Raw genomic sequence first — 23326 nt, 5'->3', positions numbered from 1 at the left:
TGGATTTTCATGACGTTTGGTATACAATTTCATGTCCCCATCAGGATGAACCTACCTTGATGATCTCCTGACTTTTCATTTAGTACCACAGTATCATCCTATCTTGACTATTGTAACTCCCTTTTCACCTGCCTTTACAAGTGGTCCAAAATGCTGCTGCTAAACTCTTGACCAGGTCCTCTAAAAGGTCTCATGTGACACCAATTCTAATTGCTCTTCACTGGCTCCCATTCAAATTCACACGGTCAGGCTTCTGCCTACATTTAGAGATCTACTGCAGCCCTGTGTCACCAGCAGGTCTCTAAGGTCTTTGATCGGGGTTTGCTGGTTGTTCCTAGAATGAGGCTTAAAATTAAAGGAGACAGTGCTATATCAGATAAGATGCTAAATCAAGATGGGTTAAGGGTAGAAAATGACTGAAACATGGAATGAAACATGGACTAATATCCAGATTAACAAACATGAACAGAATTTACATGGTTCTTCAAAATGATGGGTTTGTTTGCTTGAACATATGACCTCACCATTTCTAAAATTCTGTCTGCGCTGTGTGTTTGCATGGACCACCAATGAAAGCAGGGTCCCACTTTCAACCTATGTGCTCGTATCTAATTAGCTCCAGCACTTAGCGATCAGCACTGCGTGTGGATTATCAATTTGTTAATCTCTTTGGAGTTACTAATGCTAAAATGAATAGTCCCATCAAACCCCAATTTCCAGCTAAAATGGTCTACCACATTATCTTTGAACAATCTTGCTTTTGTGTGATAACTCCAAGGCAGACCATTTGTCTTTTGGAAAACATTTACTCAGCCGTTTTAAGAGCCTCATTGACTCACTATTTACTATCTGAGCATCCCATTGGTGCCTGTGCCCATTTTGTTTTGCTGACCACATTTTCCTAAGGGGCAGGTGGTCTGTCCAAGCCTCTTTGTACAGACTTGTGGTGGTGGGGGAAGGTTGCTAATATGAGGCTTTCAACATCTAATCCGGACCAAGTCTCTTAGAAAAAGCTTATCTTGTGACTCTCCACTTTCACTGCTTTACTCATCTACAAGACCTTTTGACGCCTGTTATTAAAAAAAAAAGTACTTGTTTAATAGAGCTAATTCAATACCTTGCTGTAGTCAATTGTCCTTCCCCCTTTACCGGAAAAACTTGCTTGGTTATCATCACCCTATCTATCCCCCACTGCCCCTGCCCCATTGCTGACAAATCCATACAACTATGTGGGACACAAAGGCTCGGATTTAGCTGCCGGGCCAAAGCGAGGATGGGCCGGGTGGGGGGCAGGGCCATCATGGAAATTTCTGTTGTTTTGTCACAGCACAGATTTCAGACAAATCAAAACAACTGCCACCATCACCCCTTCAACCCCCCCCTTCCTGCCCACCACAACCCACATGATCTGTGACCAGTCATCACTTTTATGCTGGAAATGCAGCCAGATCAGGAGTGGTGCGGTGGCGTGGAGGACAGGAGCGGCTGCGTGTGCACCAGGGGCCATTGTTAAAAAAGAGCTGACAGTCTGGATGGGATCTCATTTGATAGGCAAACATATTGACAGATCTAATTCGAAAAGCTGGGGCTCACAGGCTCTGAATGCGCTTTATGATGACGGAGTGTACCAATCAGATACATGTGCTCCTACAGCTAAACGAATCATTTTAAAGAAATGGATCAGCTATTGTGATAGCCCTTGTGTGTCTTTCATTCACTATTAAAACTAACTTTTGATTTACTATCACATTTCACTGAGGCCATGTTTTATTACACAAGGTCAAAATACCTGAATTTTACAAAGGCCTATTCTGTTGACATGTCATCCTCACTTTCTACGTCAAAACGTCATTGGCTCAAACTGTAAAATTCAGCTGAGTTCAAAGGGGCAGTCCAATGATTTAGTATTGGGTTTGGGTGAATCACAAGTGACAGATTTTTTAAAAAGAAGGAACAATATGAAATTAGCAGAGGCCAATATATCCTAACTTAGTCTTTACTATGAGTCAAGCTCAAAAAAAGCTAGATCCTACATTTCCCATAATGCAACTCAGTAGCATCTTTCATTAGACCTTCTTTGCCTCCTGAATAGCCACTTCTACACCTTAAGTGTGTAATGCAGACTTAAGCCTGATGGCATCATCAGTTATTTTTCACTAAAATTGAATTTCATGTGTAAAATTGGTGGAATGCCCCTTTAATTCTTCAAATTGATAGATGGTTCAGTGACAAAACCCTGTCAGTGACAAAACATCAGAGCCTTATCTTCCCCAACCGTCTGATCGATGATGTAGCCTACTTACATGTTTGTCAACCAATCAAATCATCCAAATGTTAATCAGGTTGAGAGGGCGTCCACCAGTTTGTTTATGTGGAAGTACTTAGGGCTGGTTTGCAGGGACGCCCATTGGTGACAGCTCCAGTATGAAAAGCAATGCATTATATGGATCTACTGTAGTGAGGCAATCATATTCACTTTGCAACAGAATGAATACGCTTCTTGGCTTTGGACTGTGAAAGCATTACATTTGCAGTCTCAAGAGAGCATTTTGGTGAAGAATGACATTACATGAAGGTTTTCCTTACTTTTTATGTGGACAGATAACTCTAAATGTTGATGTAACTATGTGTTAGTCCAATTCAAAGGCATATCAATTGATTTTCATATCAGAGGACTTTCAGAGGGTTTATATTTGTTCCAAGTCCTACCACACCAGCTAATTTAGTTAGAAACCAGACCCATACTACAATGGATGGTGGTCACAAAATATCTGAGTATTGATAACGTGAGGTAACTCAAGTTATTGCTGTCAGCCTCTGTGCTTCCTGTTAGGTAACAGGCAGCTACAGCGGGAAGGAGAGAGGAGAGAGAGGGGGGCAATCAATGAGGTCAGTGAATCATGATTTATTATACAGCATCAGGCCATTAGTGTTACACATACTTTGTGTAGAGATTGCATGTCTGCGTCTGTCCAACGGGGTTTGGCCTGTCGACTAACGCTAAGTGGTTGGGGGCTTTATTTGACGTGAGGGGGAAACATGGCAACCTGGGGGCTCAAGGGATGATGGTCATGTCAGAGGAAGGCTCCGTATTAGATGACATATTCAACATGACGAAAGCTGGCATATAAAGCACGTGTGACCTTTTTAATGTTTACTCTGCCTATGGTTCTTTAAAATACCAAAGATGTTTAAATGAATAAAATATTAAAGGAATAGTTTAACATTTTGTAAAATATGTTTATTCTCTTTCTTGCAGAGAGTTAGATGAGAACAGGCAATGCTACTCTTATATTTGTAGAGTGAATATGAAGCTGGAGCCAACAGCTAGTTAGCTTAGCATAGGTGCAGCATCAAAAGAGTTTCTGTTAAATGATATATAACCTGTTAATTAAATTTAGGGGTGCAGGCAGTCAAATTTTGTTACTTTTGGACAGAGTCAGGCTAGCTGTTCCCCCGTTGCCAGCATACACATATGAGAGTGGTATCCATCCTCACATCTAAGCCAAAATTCAACTACTCCTTTATCAAATATTATATTCTAGTCTACAAGTGTGAAGATGTATAATTTGTATGTGAAAGAAACCAGTGATGCTGCACCTCGGGCTGCATATTACAGTGTTATCTGTGAGAAATGAATCCAGCACTTGCATGTAACCTTGGAATGACCCAAGGCATGCACATAAATCAGCTGCTGAGCTGAAACACATCCACCTGTTCCGTCATCGCAGGAATTTAAAAAAAAACAGAAAAAAGAAAAAGAAAGCAGTGGAAATACTGCCTTTGCTGTGTAACCAAGGCAACTCCTCCCTCAAAATGCAACATCACCAAAGCCCCCACTGCGTGAACCGAGCAGGAAAGGATGCGCTGTCTGCCGCTTACCTGGCTTTATTAATAAACCACCCAGTTCACGTGGTCAGCCCAGCCCAGCATAATATTCTGCTACATAAGCAAGGTATTTTCGACCGAGGTTTTTTTTTTATCTCTCTCTCTCATCCGAGACGGGAGGGATGCTGCGCTGCTGCTGCTGCTGCTGCCGTTGCTGCTGTGAGAGAGAGAGGTGAGCGCAGTTGGAAAGGCAGGTTTTTTTTTTCCCCCTCGTCCAAAGCTCCTCCTCTGTCGTCGGAGAGCGGAGACCGGTCACATTTTGCTCAATGAGAGCAAGAGGGCACTGGAGAGGATTTCCTAATTTCAACCTGCTGCCGTGCCGTGCGGCTGTTTTCTCGCCTCTGTCAAAGGTAAGGCATGACACCGTCTGCATACTCCCCACGCGTCATGCGCCTCGGCATGGAAACTAATGTTGGGCTGTTTTGGTCGGGGACAGTGGTTAGCTGTTTGCGGTGTGATGATACAGCTGAAAGGGCGAAGGCATTATTGAAGGGCAGACATGGAAAAGAGTTGTCAGTGGAGCTGGCATCTCAGACGAGCTGTTCAGCTTAAAGGCAGCAGGCTGCATCACTGTAAAAGTCAAACAGGACGGGATGTTTGTGTATGTGTGTGTTTTTTTTATCTGCTTTTACCTGAGCAGCAGCGTCATAGCGTTGACCGTTTTTCAGTGACTGCAGCCAAGTGGTGTCCGTAAACCGACGGCCTTCACATTTCATGATATTTTCCCAGGTAACAACAGCTGAGCTCAGATTTTTGATTGCAAGTTGCCACAGAATCAAAATTGGACAACCAACATCAGTCGGAATCATCTGCCCATATAAGTTTTCTCATTTTTGTTGTATCTTGTGGTTTGAATTTATTTTGGATTACTCAAAATTGCTAATTACTAAATACACTTACTAAAGGTCCTCTGAAGCCATAATATGACCACAGTGGACTATTTTAATTGAATTGAATGAATGAAAATATAAATTGACAGGTTCTATTATCAAACAAACATTCTTAATTAAGTTTTCCACATCATAAGATCTTTTTTCTTAATTATTGAGATTTATTTCAGTGTGTTATGAGAGACTGACAATAGACCATGGAATTATTTAAAAACCGTACTGAAATCTGTGCGTTAGATATGCATTTTAAGATGATTATTCCACATGTCTGCATGATATTGGAATTCAATTTTTGGCTACATGGAGCTTTTTTGGCAGTTGTTAGAAGTAGATTAGTCCTAATTTGGAGCTGAGTCTTCCACAACAACACTAAAGATTATTAGTTAATTATCTGGCAGGTGTTTATTTCATTTTTGAAAATTATTCATTTATTTAAAGAAATTTCAAAATGAATTGTCAATTTCACGTTAGCAGATAATCCATTTGCAATGTCATGGAGAAACAGAGTCTGTGTAGTTTTACATTTTAGATGACATTTGTCAAAAAGATTGTGAGATTGTTCACTTCTGTCTCGTGTAACTTCCCAGCGACTAGACTATCTAACTTGACACAACAAGATCTTTAAAATAAACTTGTACTCAATATGCAAACAGCCTTTTTAAATATATTGTGTTTTGTTCTTAATTTTGCACTCATGGGTTTCTTTCCTGGCTCCATAATTAATTTTGTCTTTTTTTTTTCTTTTAACATATGCCAGCAGAGGCTAATATGAAGACATCATTTGGCAAACCAGACCCTGGAAAGCACCAAGAATCTTTTCAACTGATTTGAAGCCGAAGACCAAACCATGCATTGTCTCCGGTAAAACCTGCTCCCCACTCTCCCCTCTTCCTACCTAGCCACTGAGAGTGAGGACACTCAAGAACTGCAGAGAGATGGGTTCAGATCAACCCTGCATGGATACACTAGAGCAAAGGCCCATATTGGGCGCTGCCTGTAAGCGGCGGGGCCACCGGTGTCTGCGGAAAAAGCTGAGGCCCGTGCGAATCTTAGGGTTCGTCTTAAGCCTGGTGGCCATAAGTGCCGTCTCCTTCTCCTTCAGTGCCTTGACCTGGAGCTCAGGGGGTCTCAGTGAACCAGTGCTCCCCCAGGAGAGTCTCCATCAGTCAGCCCCCCACAGGACTCTACTTTTCACTCAACACCAGAGGGACCCCAATGTCTCAGTCGACATGCCAATAGCCATGAAATCTACAGCAGATAGCAATGACAGCCAAGGGGAGTACCCGTCAGACCTTTTCTCCCTTGAGGAGAGGCGCCAAGGTGCAGTGGTCCTCCACATGTTTGGCATGATCTACATGTTCATTGCCTTAGCCATAGTGTGTGACGAGTTCTTCGTCCCAGCGCTGACAGTCATCACAGAGAAGCTGACCATTTCAGATGATGTAGCGGGTGCCACCTTCATGGCGGCGGGTGGCTCAGCCCCAGAGCTCTTTACCTCCATCATCGGGGTCTTCATCTCGCACAGCAACGTGGGCATCGGGACCATCGTGGGCTCAGCTGTCTTTAACATTCTCTTTGTCATTGGGATGTGCGCCATCTTCTCCAAGGAGATCCTCAATTTAACATGGTGGCCGCTCTTCCGTGATGTCTCCTTCTACATTCTGGATCTGATCATGCTCATCATCTTCTTCCTGGATAACTTCATCTCCATGTGGGAAAGTATCACACTGCTCTCAGGCTACGCCGCTTATGTGATCTTCATGAAGTTCAACAGCAAAGTTGAGGGCTTCGTCAAAGGTTGCATTAACAAGAACCAAGTAGTAGAAGTAGAGGTTCAGCCCAAGGTGAGTTTATTTCTTGATCTGTATTATTTTTCTCCCACTTCCCTTCACCTCCACCTGCTCAGAAACCAATATAGGAAAGTAAACCCTTGCAGAAAGCAAACTTTAATATAAAATCTCTGACTATGAGGACATTACAGTTGGTTTAGTATTTTGGTTGATAAAAATGACCATTGGTGGCTCCTCTGGCATGGGCACACTCATCCTTTTCACATATCACGCAGCCGATTTGCCATACTTGCTTTTTGATTGTTTCCGTTTCAGCCAAAAATTAAACTGGCTTGTTAGTGGAGACATGCTTTTAATTCAATGCATCTTTTTTATGTTCTCATCAACCTAATGACCATTTTCAACTGAGACCAGAGTCTCACTGATGTCCCGCAACAACCGATGCCGCACATTTCTGTACCAAGACTTGCTGAAACCATACATGTCCGTTACTTTAGAATGAGCAAAATAACAGAAACTCTAACTCAGTATGTGTGTGTTAAGTGTAGAGTACTTTCCGTAACTAAACAACCGTTGGACATTCATGCGGTTCAAGTGATACAACACAAGGCTGGCATACAGTATTCCACTGTGGGATTAATAAACCAGAGTCAAATGTGTAATTCTGGGTTAAGCTCTACAAATTGTGTTCTAGTCTGACAAACAAATCCCTTGGAAAATCTCAGAAGCTATATTTTCCCCAGTTAAAGATTTCCGCCATAAATACTTTATTTAAAATCTTGCGTAAAGAAATGTAAACCACACATAGCTTGATGAGGTGAACCACAGACTGTTGAGATATTGTTTGCTCTGTGTATTTTCTTCCTACATATTTACTCCCAGAGGAGGTTCTTCATGTACAGTCATTTATTGTAATATTTTACTTTTTGCTCAATGGCGTAAACACCGAATACTCTGTAGACAAAAACATTAGAAATCATTGTGTTACTTCACATAGCATTCGCCCCCTCAATGACACTTGAGGGCAAAAGACACTGCAGTGCAATTTGATACCGGTGTAGAGATTATCCGGACGGATTTAGATTTCTTTGTGACATGAGATGGAAATGAAATTTTGAGAAAGTTGTATTGTAAAGCTTTCATTAAATCAGGATTTATTCTAAGTACATAAAGGATATTTAAACGGCAGGTTACACAATGTTGTGAAAAACTCGTGAGGAAGACAAAAGGCTAATGTTAAAGCCTCTCCTCATTTAAAAAGCAAGCAAGAAAATAGGTTTATTTTTCTGTTTGTTGTGTTACTGTACATTGCTTAGGTTGAACTTGCGCTATATTAGTATAATTTATGTGCAAGAAAAGGGTGAGAACCGAGTTGCACAGGCTGAGTGCCAGAGAGGACTCAGGTGACCTTGAGCTGCAATGGATTCTGGGTACTTCGGCTAACAGAAGTGTGTGTGTGTGTGTGTGTGTGTGTGTGTGTGTGTGTGTGTGTGTCTGTATGTGTGTTGAAAAACATCTTTCGATGGAGGGCGGGGGGATAGTGCCAGACAGGTGAGTCGATCAAACCCCGCCATCAAGTCTCTGCTTACAGCAGATTTAGCTTTTCCATTCTCTGGCATTGTGGGTAACACTCCCACCTCTTAGTGTCCTGCTTTAAAGTGCACACATATTCTTAATAGCTTTTACATACCATTTATGAAAAAAACGATTGAAAGGTGCACAAAATTAGCAGATTTAGCAGATATAGGTTGTCAGTTAACCTCTTATTATGTCGTCTGGGCCTACAGGGTTAATAGAACGAGAGAGTCACAAATATTATTAGAATATAATCATCTAAACACCCTTTTCTAATCAAGCTTTGACACTTTGGGGACGTGTGTATTTCAAGACACAAGTGTTATTTTGAGATTTTTAATTGGCAATTTAGCCTGTGTGTGTGTGTGTGTGTGTGTGTGTGTGTGTGTGTGTGTGTGTGTGTGTGTGTGTGTGTGTGTGTGCGCGTGCATGTGCAAGACAGGAGAGCAAGGACAAAGAGTAGTGAGTTAACTAATAAAACTGTCCTAGACAATATGATCTAAGGTCTGGTTTAGTGTTTTTGTCATGAAATTCATGCTTATGAATTGGGAGCAGCTTTTGTATACGTAAATCATTTCACGAGTGAGTTTCAAGGTGTCCTTAATCCTCCTTACAATATAGTGCTCAGCTATGAAGTATTGCAATGTAAGGACAATAAGGTGTCATTTGAAGCTATACCCTTGAACTAAACACTTGATTAAAATGGGCTTCCCTGAGATTATCTCCTGCATTATGATATTGGGATGTCCCTGTAGCGTGTTACATTGCTGCCATCGACAGAAACACAGGCAGTCAGCAGTAAAAGATAAATAGCAGCCGTGTTATGGTGTCACCGCAAAGATAAAATTGTGTAGGTTACTTTGTTGGTAACTGGCAGTTTGCCGTTAACATGCAGGATACGCATGATGAGATTTTGGACAAGTGTGACACAGAGTGTAAATGAGAACAGTGTATAAATAAATACATGAAACATTTGATTCTGAAAGTAACAAAGACAGCAGTGGGATGCATTTAGAGGTCATCTGTCAGTTTCGTGCTGACCAGTGATGACTGCATCATTACGTAGCTGCTTGTACTGTGTTTTCTCTTTTTTTTGACATGAAAAGTTTCCTCTGTGTAACTTCTTTATTCTGCTCTTGGTAACATAAAAATAGATGGCTTTGTTTCTCTTATTGTCTTGAAAATAATGGTTTAGCTTCCAGGCAGAGCATTAAATGGTAAAAGCAGGGGCTTGGTTTTCAATCCTCTGACAGACCAAAGGTGTCATAGGATTTTTTTTTTTTTTTAACCCCAGGGATGAGGTGTAACATTATCAATATAACAAAAACAGAACTGTCAGACCTCACTTCTACTCAGTGGATGCTAGGTCTATTTAAAGCCATTGTTTTATCGGCAGTTCAGTGGTCAGCCCCGTCAAAAGTAATCTGCAATAATCTCTCAATCCAGTTAACACAACTATAAAATGCTCTATAATACGCTGCACTTACACTGGCTTGGAATTTAAATAAAATAAGATTGCAAAGATTGCTGCTTTGTTTTGCTTGTTTTGAAAGATTTTTTTTTGGCATTTTCACCTGTATTGGAAAGGACAGTATAGAGGCAGAGAGGAAACGGGAGAGATAGAAGGGTATAACATGCAACACAGGTCCCCAGCTGGAATGGAACCAGGAATGTTGCGGTTATGTGGTGAGCGCCTTCACTATTCAGCTAGGTTCATACAGAAAAGAGGATGTCCCCACATAGTTTAGGGATGGATTGCTGTTCTGTCAAATCTTAAATGTGGAAATGCTGAAACTGAAACTACAGTTTTGAAATACTTACAAATTCCCTTATTACTGTAACTGCTTTCCACTGGTGATGACAACTTGACACAAAGTTGGAGAACTTCAGCTACCACTCAATAACTGAGGATGTTATTGGTGGAAAATGAACTCTTCTTGTACTCCAAAAAAACACCACCACACCTTGCTGAGAAGTAAAAATGAATGTTTTTGACATAATGTGACTGCCAGCAAAATATACTTGCATAAACAGATTTTTTTGGCCACTTGCAAAGCAGTGGAAACAAGCTGTAAACACAACACCGACATGATGATGGACTTGTTCGCAAACAGTTGCTTATTTACACGTTCCGCAAACAGTGAGCAACATTAGCATCCATGTGGAGTCGTGTTTATGGCCACCTAATGATTGAAAATCTGTTTTTCACTCTCTTTTTAGCCCTCCACCAACTAAAGGATATCTATTTAGCTGCTAAATGATCCACTACATTCACTAGCTAGTTGCTAACTTTATCTGTCTGGTGCTGGCCAGGTAGCGTACAAAACAATGAGCTTAAAGATGCTAAAACGTTCCGAAGAGCTGAGAGGAACAGTTGGTCATTATTTCGATGTGGGTTTGTCAATAAGAGCAACACCTTTCACATACACATACTCATTTGATCTGCTGTTAATGTAAAAACAATAATTATAGCAGCTTTAATTTTTGTGGCTATATGTAAAAAAATGGAAGAAATAATTTTTACCATCAGTACAGAAAAGTTACAATGAAATAAATTGGTGCACCCTGAAATCACAACTGACTTTATTGCTCAATAACTCACATAATAAAATCCTGCTTTAGAGTTATCAGTTCAGTTGATCCCAGTTCATTTGTTCATCTTTGACCCAAACAGATGTTGGAAGGATGTATTTACCTATTAGTTCAGCCCTGATTGGTGCCTAATACCTTTGAGTGCTTAGCTGCTGGTTAATCTAACAACAAGGGCATTCGGCCATAGCCCAGTGAGTTAGGCTGCCACCTCTTAACTCTTGTGAGATACGACCCTGCAGACATGGCTGTATTTTGCCTGCTGTCATCTACTTTAATGCCATTTATTCAGAAAGATACTGGTATCATTTCTACTCATTTTTGAGGCTATAGTTTTGTTTTTCTTGTGTTTGATTGCAGCACATGAAGCGTGCTGCTGTTATTTTGTCGCATCTGTCAGGTCAGACCCCCTCTGCCTTTGTGCCAAAGGGTGACTAAAGTGTTGCACATCACGGCCCTGTGAGCTACAAGAGTTTGTATAAGTCAAGCCGGCGTCACTTTACTGTATCACTGCTCTTAATTGTTGCACGTTCTGTTACAGTTAATCTTCTTAATCTGTTGGAGCGGTCGGTTAACGGGACAGAGTCGACTTGGGCCCATGAACAAAGGTCTGATTACTGAACACTAGGTCACTCAGTATGTGCAAAGGGGCCGAAGTAGGTCACCCAATGCCTGATGCCTTTTTAGCCCAATCTGAACACTATACATCTCACACCCACATACTATGTTTATGTGGAAAAGAATTAGAATTTTTATTTTTTCCGGTCTGCATATACAAATTCATTTTTATACATACATAAACACATGACAAAAGAGACAGATACTTAAACAGAACAGCTCAAAACAATAACCCAACAGTTTTTTTTGTAGTCCGAAAAAAGGTGTAGGCTGAAGCCACAGCTTGTAATGCCGACCCTTTTAACATCTCGAAAGGTAACTTCAAACAACAAAAACAAAACAATCCAAACAAACAAAACAATACAAATCAATAACACTTAGGTATCTTGTTCATCATTCATATTTAATATGCTCATTTTAAACGCCTGTTTAAACTTCCTTAATGTTTTACATGTTTTCAGTTCCTCACTACAGTTGTTCCATAAATTAACTCCTTTGACTGTAATGCAATGATATTTTACATTAGTCCTCACTAATTGTTTTTTGAACATAGAAATTCCTCTCAAGTCATGTTGACATTCTCTCATTTGAAACAACTTTTGGGTACTTTCAGGTACTATTTGATTTTTAACTCTGTACGTGTTTTGTACTGTTTTAAAGTTGACCAAATCTTTAAATTATAGAGCCTTTAATTTAATAAAGAGTGGGTTTGTTGGTTCTATATAAATGGTTTAGTTGTTCTTATGGCTCTCTTTTGAAGGATGAGGATTGGGATTAGTCTTTGTTTTATATGTAGTTCCCCACACTTTCACACAGTAAGGTGTTTATATATGGGAGTGTAAAGGAACAATGTAAGATGTATAACAAAGCTTAAACTAAAAGATCTTTAACTCTATAATATTGCAATTGACTTTGATATTTTAGCTTTGATATAATTTATATGTGGCTTCCAGCATAATTTATTATCTATTATCACTCCAAGAAATTTCATTTCAGACACTCTGTCAACGTCAACAGTTTCCTGTTAAGATTATAAATTTAGTTTTACTTAAAGTCAGTGTCAGTTTATTAGAATCAGCATTTAGCATTTCCAATTATTTTCCCACTGTATCCAAAAGTTGTTCCAAATTACCACAACAAAATAAATATATAAATAATATAGTTGTTAATATTTTGGAAACCTATTAAACTATTATTTATGTAGAAAAAAAACAACAATGGTCCCAACACTGAGCCCTGGGTAACCCCACAAGTAACCTTCAATAGTTGTCAGTGCACGTATTGATATCTATTCTCCAGGTAAGTGCTTAACCAAGAGAGTGCTACCCCTCTAATTCCAAATCTATGTAATTTTTTCTTATCTTTTATAGAATATTTTTTCCAGTATTTTCACAGAACTGTGAAAGTAAAGTAACAGGTCTGTAATTAAAAAGCAACATGTATGCAGTGGAGTAGGCTTTGTTTGCTGATTTCTATCCCACTGAAACAATCATTTGTCAAACTTTTTTCTGTGTGCCCGGTGAACAAGCCAATCAATCATGGCATCTTAACTACACTTCACATTGAATAAAGAAAAGTAGCATTTTCCATTCCAATCTGTAACACTTGTTCTTTTGTTATCAATTTTACCCTGTCAAAACCTCTTTTTAAATAGGTCTGTTTACGTCTGGCATGGCGTAAAATGATGAATGAGAGCAGTAGCTGTACATCATATGCACACGCACTTACCCCCTTCTCAGGACCACCACATTAGGCTGGTCAAGGCTTATCTTGTTATCTTATGGCCTCTCTCATTGTTTGGCTAATGGACTGACTGGCTGCTTTTGAAAATACTAGCTCAGGCAGATCAGATTAGCCAGCACTATGCTGCACTATGGTTTTATGAAGCAGGTTTGGATTGAGAAGGAGTGACAAGCCCCCCCTCCACTTGCTATGATTGGTGTGACACACCAAAAGTCAGTGTTTGTCAGTTATGATAATGTCTTTACAGTCATTCTGTCATTTTAAAGGAAGAGTGTGGCCACAGCTGGTTGGATTTTCACAACAGATCACAAACAATTTAATAGCTAGTAGATGAACAATGAATGTCATTGAATAATGTATAATTAAAGCTAATTTGATTATGTTAGCTCATTACATCAAATCCTTATGAGTATAATGACTATATCAGAATAAGCAAATCAAATGACTGATAAGTAATAATAAGACTCTCAAGAAAGTGGATCAAACCAGGGGAAAAAGTTGTTGAAAATGAATGCAGCCTGCAGATTGGAGTCAGGGTAAGATTCTGTATCCAAACGCAGTATTAGATGCCTGTTATCGTCAATGTTGGATAAGCCAGTGTGTATCGAGGCAGGCAGATGTTGGTTCTGCTGAGATGGAAGGTGCGACCTCTGATGCATTACCAAGCTATAAATAGCGTCACGGAGGCGAGATCCTCCATCAGGATGCGCTTCAAAGATCAGTTACAAAGCGGGTTCTGTGCAGGGAGCAGACTGTTTGTGTTTCCTCCCTGTGGATTTGGACGTTTGGGCACCAGTGCTGATACTGTACAGCTTCTGTGTATTCAAACATAAAACCCGTTGCATGTTGCTTGTTCTGCTATGTTTAATTTTTATCCACTCCAATCCAAGTGAACTCCCACCTCATACACTATAATTCCAGGCTGCACCACAGGAACGCCATCACTAGCTGTTTATTTTAGTCGTGTGTGACGTACTCACAGGATTATCTTCCATTATGACGGATGTCAAGCTAATTTTCAGATAAATCCAGATGTGCACAGCTGAACTCTTTATATAAAGTGCATCTGTTTCAGATAGCTTCTTTGGGCTTGAATGGGTTTTGCTATAATAAAAGCAGTTGTCAAGCTAATTTATAGGAAATCCACTTGAAATACTTATTTTTAATTATAGTAAAAGTATGGTTTGTTCAGTATCCAGAAACATTAACCTCCCTTTTCACTGTAGGCATGCACTGTATTAATAGTACAAGTTGCGGACTACTATGATTGGACTTGGAAATCACATTTTTGCATTGTACACACCCTTGTCCTTGAGTCGTCAATACTGTGTGTTTCCATGAAAGCAGCGAGAGTATTCATGCTTGCATCCTTTTAAAATGAAAGTTGTAGAAGTGACCTTGGTTTAAACTGAATGAAAAATAGGCAGAATTCAATAATGCTTGTGTGTGTTTCATGCAGGCCCAAGGTTACAAAGAGGTAGGCAGAAGCAACATAATAGAAGCACTCTACAAGCGAATACAGATGCACAACAGTGTGATGGTTTGTTGCCTAAATTTTCAAGCAAAGTTCCTAAGAAGCTAAGCTCAGCTGTCTTTAGTTGTGGTTTTAAGGTCTGTTATACACATGCTCTGCAAACACATAGGCTACAGTAGACACTTACTCACACAGAGAGAAACAGAATCATTTCGGTGCTTCAGCTTAGCGAGTGACAACAGAGCCGGAGTCCAATAATTTAAAAATAGAAAGCCTGCGACTTTGATCTCACCATGACGATGAGGAGTCCAAGTTTTATCATCCGTTCCAGCTGTGACTTCTTGTCTAAGGAGGGGAGGAGGGGGTGCGATATAGAGCCAGTAATTAGTTTTCCTGTTTTGGAGGTTTTACCTTGTTTTCAGGCTGTTAGACGAGTCAATAAAGATAAAGGTATTGTTCTCAATAAAGTAGTAGTTCAATCTAAACACATTGTGTCAAGTCTTAGAAAACCAGGGCAGATTGAGCCAGAGTTGCTTCTTTTATTGTCTCTCTTCTGTTATCTACAATTATTCTGCGAGCTCTCTTGACGATGTCGTTGTTCGGCCACGGCGGTGCCCTGCTTTTGTCCAAATTCAATTTGATTGCATTCAATGGTAATAATCGTACAAGTGAAGTCCTCATTTGCATCACAGATGCTGATGGCTGCTTTTTTTTATGTCATCCTCAATTCGTTATTGTGCAATTTGGCTTCCCCCTCCATTCTTATCAGGGTGAACAGTAGCTCTTCACTGCAGCCTTAGAGTTGTTAGCAGTTTGAAGGTCACCCTGACGCTTAATACACCGCCTGTGTAATTATCAAAAACACAATGTAGTCTACTAAAAAAGAAAGTTAAACAGTGAGGCTTATAATTATTGCCTATAAAAGATCATTATACATGCAAAGTAAAGCCATTGTGAGTCGGTCCGCTTCAAACATGTTTACACAACCAAAATAAATGTGTACATCCCCCCTGATACCAACATGTCCGTGCAAATATTTCCTTCAGCATGGATAAAGTTCTAGCTTATCTTCACTTTATATTATCTTGTGATGTGCACATACATTCTGCTTGACTTGGCTTAAAAATTTTGGCTTCTCAGTTTTAGAGAGAGCCATGCTTGTCAATCAGTTGCTTTCATTTTACTGCTTCGTCTCTCTGACTTCATTCAGATGGTAAAGCCTTACTTTTCAATGCTGTGAAACCCAAGTTCAAAAACTGTGTGTACATGTAAGCCAGCTGCAGCTTATCACACACTATGTGCTTGTTTTCTGTTTACTTCCAGTCACACTGAAGCCAGTCTTTGCCCTTCATGCAGCACCATGGACAGCGCCTCCTCCACCTCGCTGGTCGACAGCACATTTTATAATGTTATAAGGAACTGCGGTGCTGTGTCCCAGCAACCTTTCCCCCATTCTGATTGTGTGTTCACATCAAATGTTGTGGTGGTATTATGAGTAGTGATTTCCAGAAATAGATTTCCCAGACAGTTGGTCAAAGAGGCTTCCTCCTCTTGGATTTGTCTTAATAATCTTGCACTAGGGAACTGGCAGAGACACCAACTGCCGGATCGTTCAAAGCCGCCACATTTTATAGCCCACGCAGAGGAGTGGATCTGAATAGGCCTGGATCATGAAGCTGTTTGTCTTTAATGCTCAATGAGTGTGTATGTTTGATGCAACCTAGACAGCCTGAAGAGCTCCGGCTCCAGCTTTAACTGCTGTCTTTGTTAGAGGCCATTTCTATTTCATCCATCCCTTGTGTGGACCTTATGTTAATTTTAACTACTGAGGCTAACAGATATTCAGATCTGATATGAGATGAGCTGATGTGGGTTCTCCATGCTGATTGAAATGGCTGCAGAGACAGACACATGTCATGTCACGTGATTATTTTTGCACATATGGCTGTCATCAGTAGTCCAAGGTCATAAAGGTCAAGATATATATTGAGACTTAGTGATACTGACTTGCTTATTTATTCTTGAAAACTTGAAATATGAGATTATTTTTTTGTTTTGTTTTTTTGTTTTTTTTTTCTGAGGGAGAGCCTGAAGGTGAAACGCTGAGGCTCGCAAGAAACTGAAAGCCTTATCGATCAAGAGCTATTTTTGAAAGCGGGGTCGCATTAGCTAATGTAACTGCACTGTAAAAGCATCATGTGAAGGGCACCAAGATCCCTATCTGGTGGGCGTATGAAATGACACACACGACCCACTGAGATGGAAACTGTGCATATGGTTGGAGGTGGCCGAGGACCAGCAGGCCTTACATACTTAACTCCTTCCTCGGGGGGATTTTTGACCCTCAACATCAGCCTCGCTAAGCTGCAGCAGCTGAGCATTACATCAGTACTGAGAGTTGTGGTTCTTGTAATACCCGTAATTTGTGAAATCCAGGGCGATGATGTCTGTGCCACACAAAGTGCTGATGTATAGATCTCACAATCGCAGAGTGACCTGCCATCACGCGGACACCACAGAGAATTTTAAACCAAATTTAAGAGAGTAAACTCTTTAAAATGGAAGTGATTGCAATCAGACGGTCCGTAATGAATTAGAAAACGCACTGGGGCTCAGCGAATCTGCTGAAAGCCTCTTCTCCTCTGTTCTCATTTAAGAGGGTTCCCGCTTGTCATGTTCATCATGGATGGACAAGTGATGCATGAGACTGCCCATCCACCCAACCCCACTCCCACTCAAGCCCACCAAGGTGACCTGAAAGGGCTCCATCAGCATATTACCCCATCTGAACTAAAAATGACAGGTTTGTCTGACAGCAACAGCAACAGAAAGCTTCCTCTGCATTCTTCCACCTCCACTTTCTCTCCCAGATAAGGGTCTTCTGTGCGTGCTCTTTGCCACAGATAGGTTGTGACTGACTGTCAGCTGTCCTGCTGACAGTGCAACAAAGCAAGTCAGTGGTCAGGATAATGTGGATGAGGTGCCATGAGTAAAAGCTGCTGCACAGCTGGGAAACCCGACCTCAAAACACCATCTCCTAATGATGTGAGCTTCTCTCATTAATATTTAAGTGGGTTTTAATTTAAAAAAAAAAACTAAAATAAATCTAAGATCCTAATGACAAGAATTGCCTGTGTTGCCAAAGCCTGATATATCTTACTCCTCCGTTCCATAGAGCTCTATTGTTGCCCCAGAATTATTAAAAACACATAAAGGCACCACACTGTCATACTGGGCTACATGTTTCTTCATTATGATGAGCATAGGCAGAACAATGTAGTTAAACGCATATACACCATCACTAGAGCACCAAATGTAAATTAATCCACTGCTGAAAATAATTCCCAACAAATGCATTATTTACTCCTGTTTGAGTAACACAGCTGTTTTCAGAAATCACTCAGCCTTTTTAAAAAATGAAACGATATATTTGTGAGCCATTTTAAAAGATTTACATCTCAATATGAATAAATGAGATTGGGCCTGAACTAAAGCATAGTTGACTTTGATCTTGTAATGGGATTTGTGAAAAATATAGAATAACACGAGCCTTATCCCTTAAAATATGACCAATGAACTACTCATTTAAGGGGATCTTTAGACTTACTTGATGAAAATGGTCAATAGGCTATTGTAACATTTTGAAAAGCATTTAAATAAATTAAGCAGGTCTGCTGGTTGGACAGCAAACACTTAAAGTAAACTGTTTCTGCAAAACTTGTGGAAATCAAGTCTGCCCTTCTGGTCAGTGCCGTCCATTAAGAGTATAAGCTTTCTGGTGCCATTTGTTATTGACAGAAAAATCTGCTGCTCAGGGAGCCCCTATACATTTCATACAAGGGTCAGGGACCGTCAAAACTATCCCAGCATGGAGAGCAGGAGTGTTTTCTTTACCTTAGGGTCAGTTCCTTTTCACTGATGAGACTGACAAGATTCTCAGTACCTTGGTTTGGTTTGGCACTGGTGGGCAACTGGAACAGAAACACTGCCAGATGCCTATACCCATCAGCCACTGGTAGCTTTGTTTATATTGTCCCAGCCAGGTATTGACACTAGTATCTGTGTATGTTTTTTATCCTTAGATAAAAGTGCCTGCCAAATGAAATTGAACTTGGGAAGTAATCCATAATGTCATCTTTGCAGATGGTTATTTCAATGTTTCAAGCCCTGGAAAACTACATCAGTGGATAGGCTGCTATAGTAATACTGAGAAAACTGGAAAGTACTGTGAATGTTACAGTGCACAGTGTGGATGTGTCATCCCTATGACCAATACCTGGAAAAGAAGCAGGGCTGCCCAGTTGCCTCGGGGCAGCTAGATTTGGACCACTGTCAACGATTGAGTTTGGTGTGGTAGCCCCTGTTGGGAACCACTTTCCTCTGACTAATGAAAACCATTCAGCATTGGTAACTGACAACACAGTAGGAGCAGTACTGATACAACAAGCAAAAGACAAACTGATACTTTATTAAAAACTCTTAGGTCACGCAGATAAACAGGAGAGGGCAGCTAAAATAAAATCTGGGGCAGAGAGCTCTGCAGCAGAATCACAGCGGACATGCTGCAGAATAGAAATGCAGACTCCTGGAACAAACTTTCATCTATCATTTCTACAATCTCAAAAACAAAAGATCGTGTTCAGCCTTTCTTTTTTTTTTTTTTTTTTACTGCATCCACTGCAGATCAAAACCAGCTCTGATCTGACAGCAACATCGAGATCTGATCAGGCTTACAGGAGGTCTTTATTCCACCTCTTGTGTTTACCCAGCTAATACTTTAATTTTATGTAAAATCTAATTTTAAAATGGTGAATGAGTGAATAAATTATTATTCACTCATTTATATTATTAACTCATATTCAGCATGCCTATATTTTTTTTATTTGCTGTCTTACAATACAGTCAGGAAAATGACAAGGTGGCTGATCAAACCCCGCTTTGCGTGATTGTATTCACTTGCAAAAATGACACAGCAGTATTTGTCTCCCAAAAGTCTGAGTCTGATTGGTTCATGAGAGGCGGGGGGGGAGTAAGAGGAAGCAATTTTGGCTTAGTCCTGGTGAGCATTGCCTTGTGGGAAATCAGCGTTGTGGCAGCTCCTGTAATTAGTTCTGCTTGTTAGAAAAATGAAGGGGTTACTAATTAGCAAGTGGATGGCTTCTTGAGTTGTTGTGCATCTTTTCCCTCCTTTCCTTAAAGATCATTATTATCATCCCCAAGCAAAATGGAGGGGGGGAGAGAGAGGGAGAAAGACATAGAGAGAGAGAGAAAGAGAGAGGGATGCTGCTCAGTCGTGCCGCTCAACAGTTTAGCTCTAGCACAATGAATCTAGATGGACAGATCTCGAGGGGTGTTCTGTCATGCTCTGAGAGACAGGCTGCCTACTGTAAGCACATGCGGGCAAATGCCTGTAGCTGTGCAAGATTTTACTTTTCAAGTTCGCTTAACAAGCCAGTCAGTCTGTGTTTTCACATATCTTTACATACACACTGTTTTATTTACAATGTATCCACATACAATTTTAACAGTTTCAATAGATTTATCATTCAAGAAATGTCAGATCTACTGTATTGTAACTTTTGTCACAACAAGCTTGTCTGTCAGGCATAAATCTTGGCTTGTGCATGTTATTCTTCTCCGTCTGGCCTTATGACAAACATTAAAATACAATGAAAATGGCCTGTTTGGGTCTGTTAGTAATTAATAGTGGGAGAAATGGTGATTTGATTTCACTGTTTGATATACACATATCAAATCTTAAAGAATAACTTCAGAGTGGCGACTGGACTCAAAGCTTGAGTCACTCACTTAGTCAGCACCTTTATTGTGATTTGAAGATTTGTGAAAGGAATAGCTCAACATTTTGGAAAATACGTAGTTGGAGCCAGCAGCCTGTTAGCTTAGTCTAGCATAAATACTGTTAGCATTGGGAAACAGCTATTAAGCTAATTTCCTTGTAGAACCTTATCTCTATATTCATTCAGCTCACCTGAGAATCCCAAAACATTTATATGATGCTCGTTGAGTTTTGGAGGATTAATTTAATGCTGTGGAGATTGCAGTACGTGGGCCATTGTGATGGTAGTTGAATCAAGTGTCACCAATGGTGGATCCACATTTAGCTTTTGGAATTTGATTCCTTGCAAGCTCTCAGAAATCCAAGCAGGAGGAAATGAGGTAGAAATAATATGGAAAGTAGCTCATAGGATTTATAAAATGTAATGCTGTTATCATAATTCATGATATATCTGTGATATATCTAGAAGAAATTAAGGGCTATTTTAAGGATAAAGTGTTAAAAAAATGAAGGAGTTATTATTCTGTATAATTTGGCTTGGATATCGAAGCATAAAGGAAACGTAAGTCAAACCCTTTCAGAATTAGACCCCTTTTGTGGACTGACATCACATATGAAAATATCTATAATCCGCTGATGTTCAAAAGTCAAGACTTCCAGCCGTGCTTCCAGTCACCAATGTGCTCAGATTCCTCCGAGAGTCTCTCCTTAAGCTGTGGGCAATTTGAGAGGCCATAGCGGAAGTACAGTGTATTTGCATGATGTCACACTCTTCATCGATAATTCTCCGTAACAGCGTTACATGCGTGCGGCTGCAGAGGGACATTTATCTCCCTCAGCTGATCCGCTTCCAAGAATGATCCTGATGTGACATTACGTAAGAACTGGAAGCGAGAGCTGCTGGTATTAGAGAACACACAAACTCCAGAGAACATACTAATCTCTCTATGTGATTATTAGTCATAATATTTAACGCTGGCTTAATGAGCGACCCACAGCGTAATCTCTATATGGCACATTCACCTGTTCTCCTCTAACCCTCCTGACTTGCCTTTGAGGCAGGTAATAGGGAGTGAAATAGAATAATTAAACCTTGAGGGTGCTGGGAATTACCAAGAAGATATGAAATGGGTAAAAAAAATTAGGTTATAGTTGAATAGCTTTGTGGAAAATCTCAGGATTATCTCAGCTTCTGCTCAATTTTTTTTTTTTTTTTTTGCAAATGTTTAATTTCAGCTTCCTCATTTCTGTAATTATTCTGTAAATATACAGAGGCAAAGCCTAATATATGGTAAATTATGAGCTGTTAAACAGAAACAGTGGGACACAGTGCGTTGTGACATTCACAATGACTGCAGTGGTGGATTTTTTTCTCAAAGTGTAACTCGCTCCCAAGTAGAAGTTCTTTGAAGTTAAAGGGAATTTTATTTGAATTAGTAAGTTCATAATTTTGTCACGATAAACAAAGGGAGCTTGAAACAATTTAATTAATAGATAAGCATTTTTTTAATCTAGAAATCTGTTGGGATAGAATGTCAACACCCACATAAGCTTTCACCTCATGAACCAGAGTGTAAAACTATCAAGAGATTTAATATGCAATGCAATGCAGGGTCTTTTAGCATGCAAATGAATCACTGGGTTGACAAGCCTGAAGGCCTTGTCTAAAAATTTGTATATTTGCCCTGAACTTTTAAAAGCTCACAAGATCAAACTGGATCGTTTTCTGCATTTCATCGGGCATTGCGCATCTTATCAACGCACACCAGTGCCGCCACATTGTACACATTTCTTTCTGAAGACTGTGTAGGCTGTGAAACAAAGCCTTGATATGCTAAGATCTGAACAAAAAGCTTTGTGTTTGTTCCCTTGCAGCTCGAAGCAGAGGCCTAAAGTGACGTTTATTTCACACATAAACACGTTTTTCGGAGATGAAATGAGCACACTTCAGTCAGGCAGTTGGTGGAAGGCTTTTGTTTCAAAAATAGACTGTCTGTGTTACAGTGCTGCACATGCCAAATATGCCTGCTGAGAATGATGGCAGAGAATTGAGTGATTGTTAAAAGACTGGAGTCACTTTGGCATGATCTGGCATGCATCCACTCACGGAGGCAAAGTTATCACATTAAAACTGGCAGCACTGAACCTGCAGGGCGGCGAGTTCTTACAGCCTTAAAGTCTTTGTTGACTTAAAAGAAAAGTTAAACATTTTGGGAAATACACATGATCACTTTCTTGGCAAGAGTTAGATGTGAAAGTTGAAACCACTTACTTGTTTGTCCATTAAGTCTTGAGCTGGAGCCATAATATGATTAGCTTAGCTTAGCATAAAGACTGAAGCAGAGGGAAATGGCGAGCCTCCGTCTGTCCAAAGGTAAAGGTTAAATAAGAGAGATGTATATAATAAATGACTACCGGTACCTCTAAAGCACACTGATTAACATGTCACATCTTATTTGTTTCATCTGTACAAAAATGTTTTTAAAAAGTATAAAAATGAGTGCTAAGCTAGTCTTCTCCTGGTTCCAGATATGGAACTTACTTTCAGCAAGAAACAAAATTTTGAACTATTCCTTTAAAACACATTTTGAATTAAATTTTTTTTTAATCCTTTCTCAGTTTGAAAATATTAGTTTCATTTGAAAACTTTTACCTTTTTTTTTTGCCTTTCCCTGTCACTCTACTTTACTTTTACAGTGTATGCCAGGATATGCCAGAGAATCTGATATGAGTTGACACCCCTTGATTCAAACGGGTGAAATTGAAATGACATTTTTGAATGAATTTCAAGGAAATTCATGTAGACACAATCTAATCTTACTCAGCTTGCGACTGACACAGTATGCGGGCACAGCAGTGGGGAGGAATCTGTCCCTCAAGTCTTGTCCACTTACATCACAGTCAGTCATCGCCGTCACTGTAACTGTGCTGTAATGTCTCTCTCTATCGTCTATTCATCTTG

The 23326-nt window shown here is 40.0% G+C and overlaps 1 protein-coding gene across 6 annotated transcripts in view; it reads left to right on the top strand.

Annotated features, from left to right (window-relative positions):
* The first annotated feature begins 3561 nt into the window (after window positions 1-3561).
* LOC122973343 (sodium/potassium/calcium exchanger 2-like) overlaps window positions 3562-23326 on the top strand; it is a 45831-nt gene continuing 26066 nt past the window's right edge. For 2 of the 6 annotated variants that reach the window (XM_044340786.1, XM_044340784.1), the window contains exons 1-2: window positions 3562-4238; window positions 5536-6622. In XM_044340786.1, coding sequence (XP_044196721.1) covers window positions 5714-6622 — 909 coding nt within the window. In that variant the 5' untranslated portion in view covers window positions 3562-4238; window positions 5536-5713. The remainder of the gene's footprint in view (window positions 4239-5535; window positions 6623-23326) is intronic. The other 4 variants (XM_044340785.1, XM_044340787.1, XM_044340788.1 and 1 more) reach the window with 4 other exon arrangements.

The sequence above is a fragment of the Thunnus albacares genome, chromosome 22, assembly GCF_914725855.1.
Source record: "Thunnus albacares chromosome 22, fThuAlb1.1, whole genome shotgun sequence".
In the NCBI taxonomy this organism is placed as follows: domain Eukaryota; kingdom Metazoa; phylum Chordata; class Actinopteri; order Scombriformes; family Scombridae; genus Thunnus; species Thunnus albacares.
Note: the sequence above shows the minus strand (reverse complement) of the source record. Positions and strands in the feature narration are given on the sequence as shown.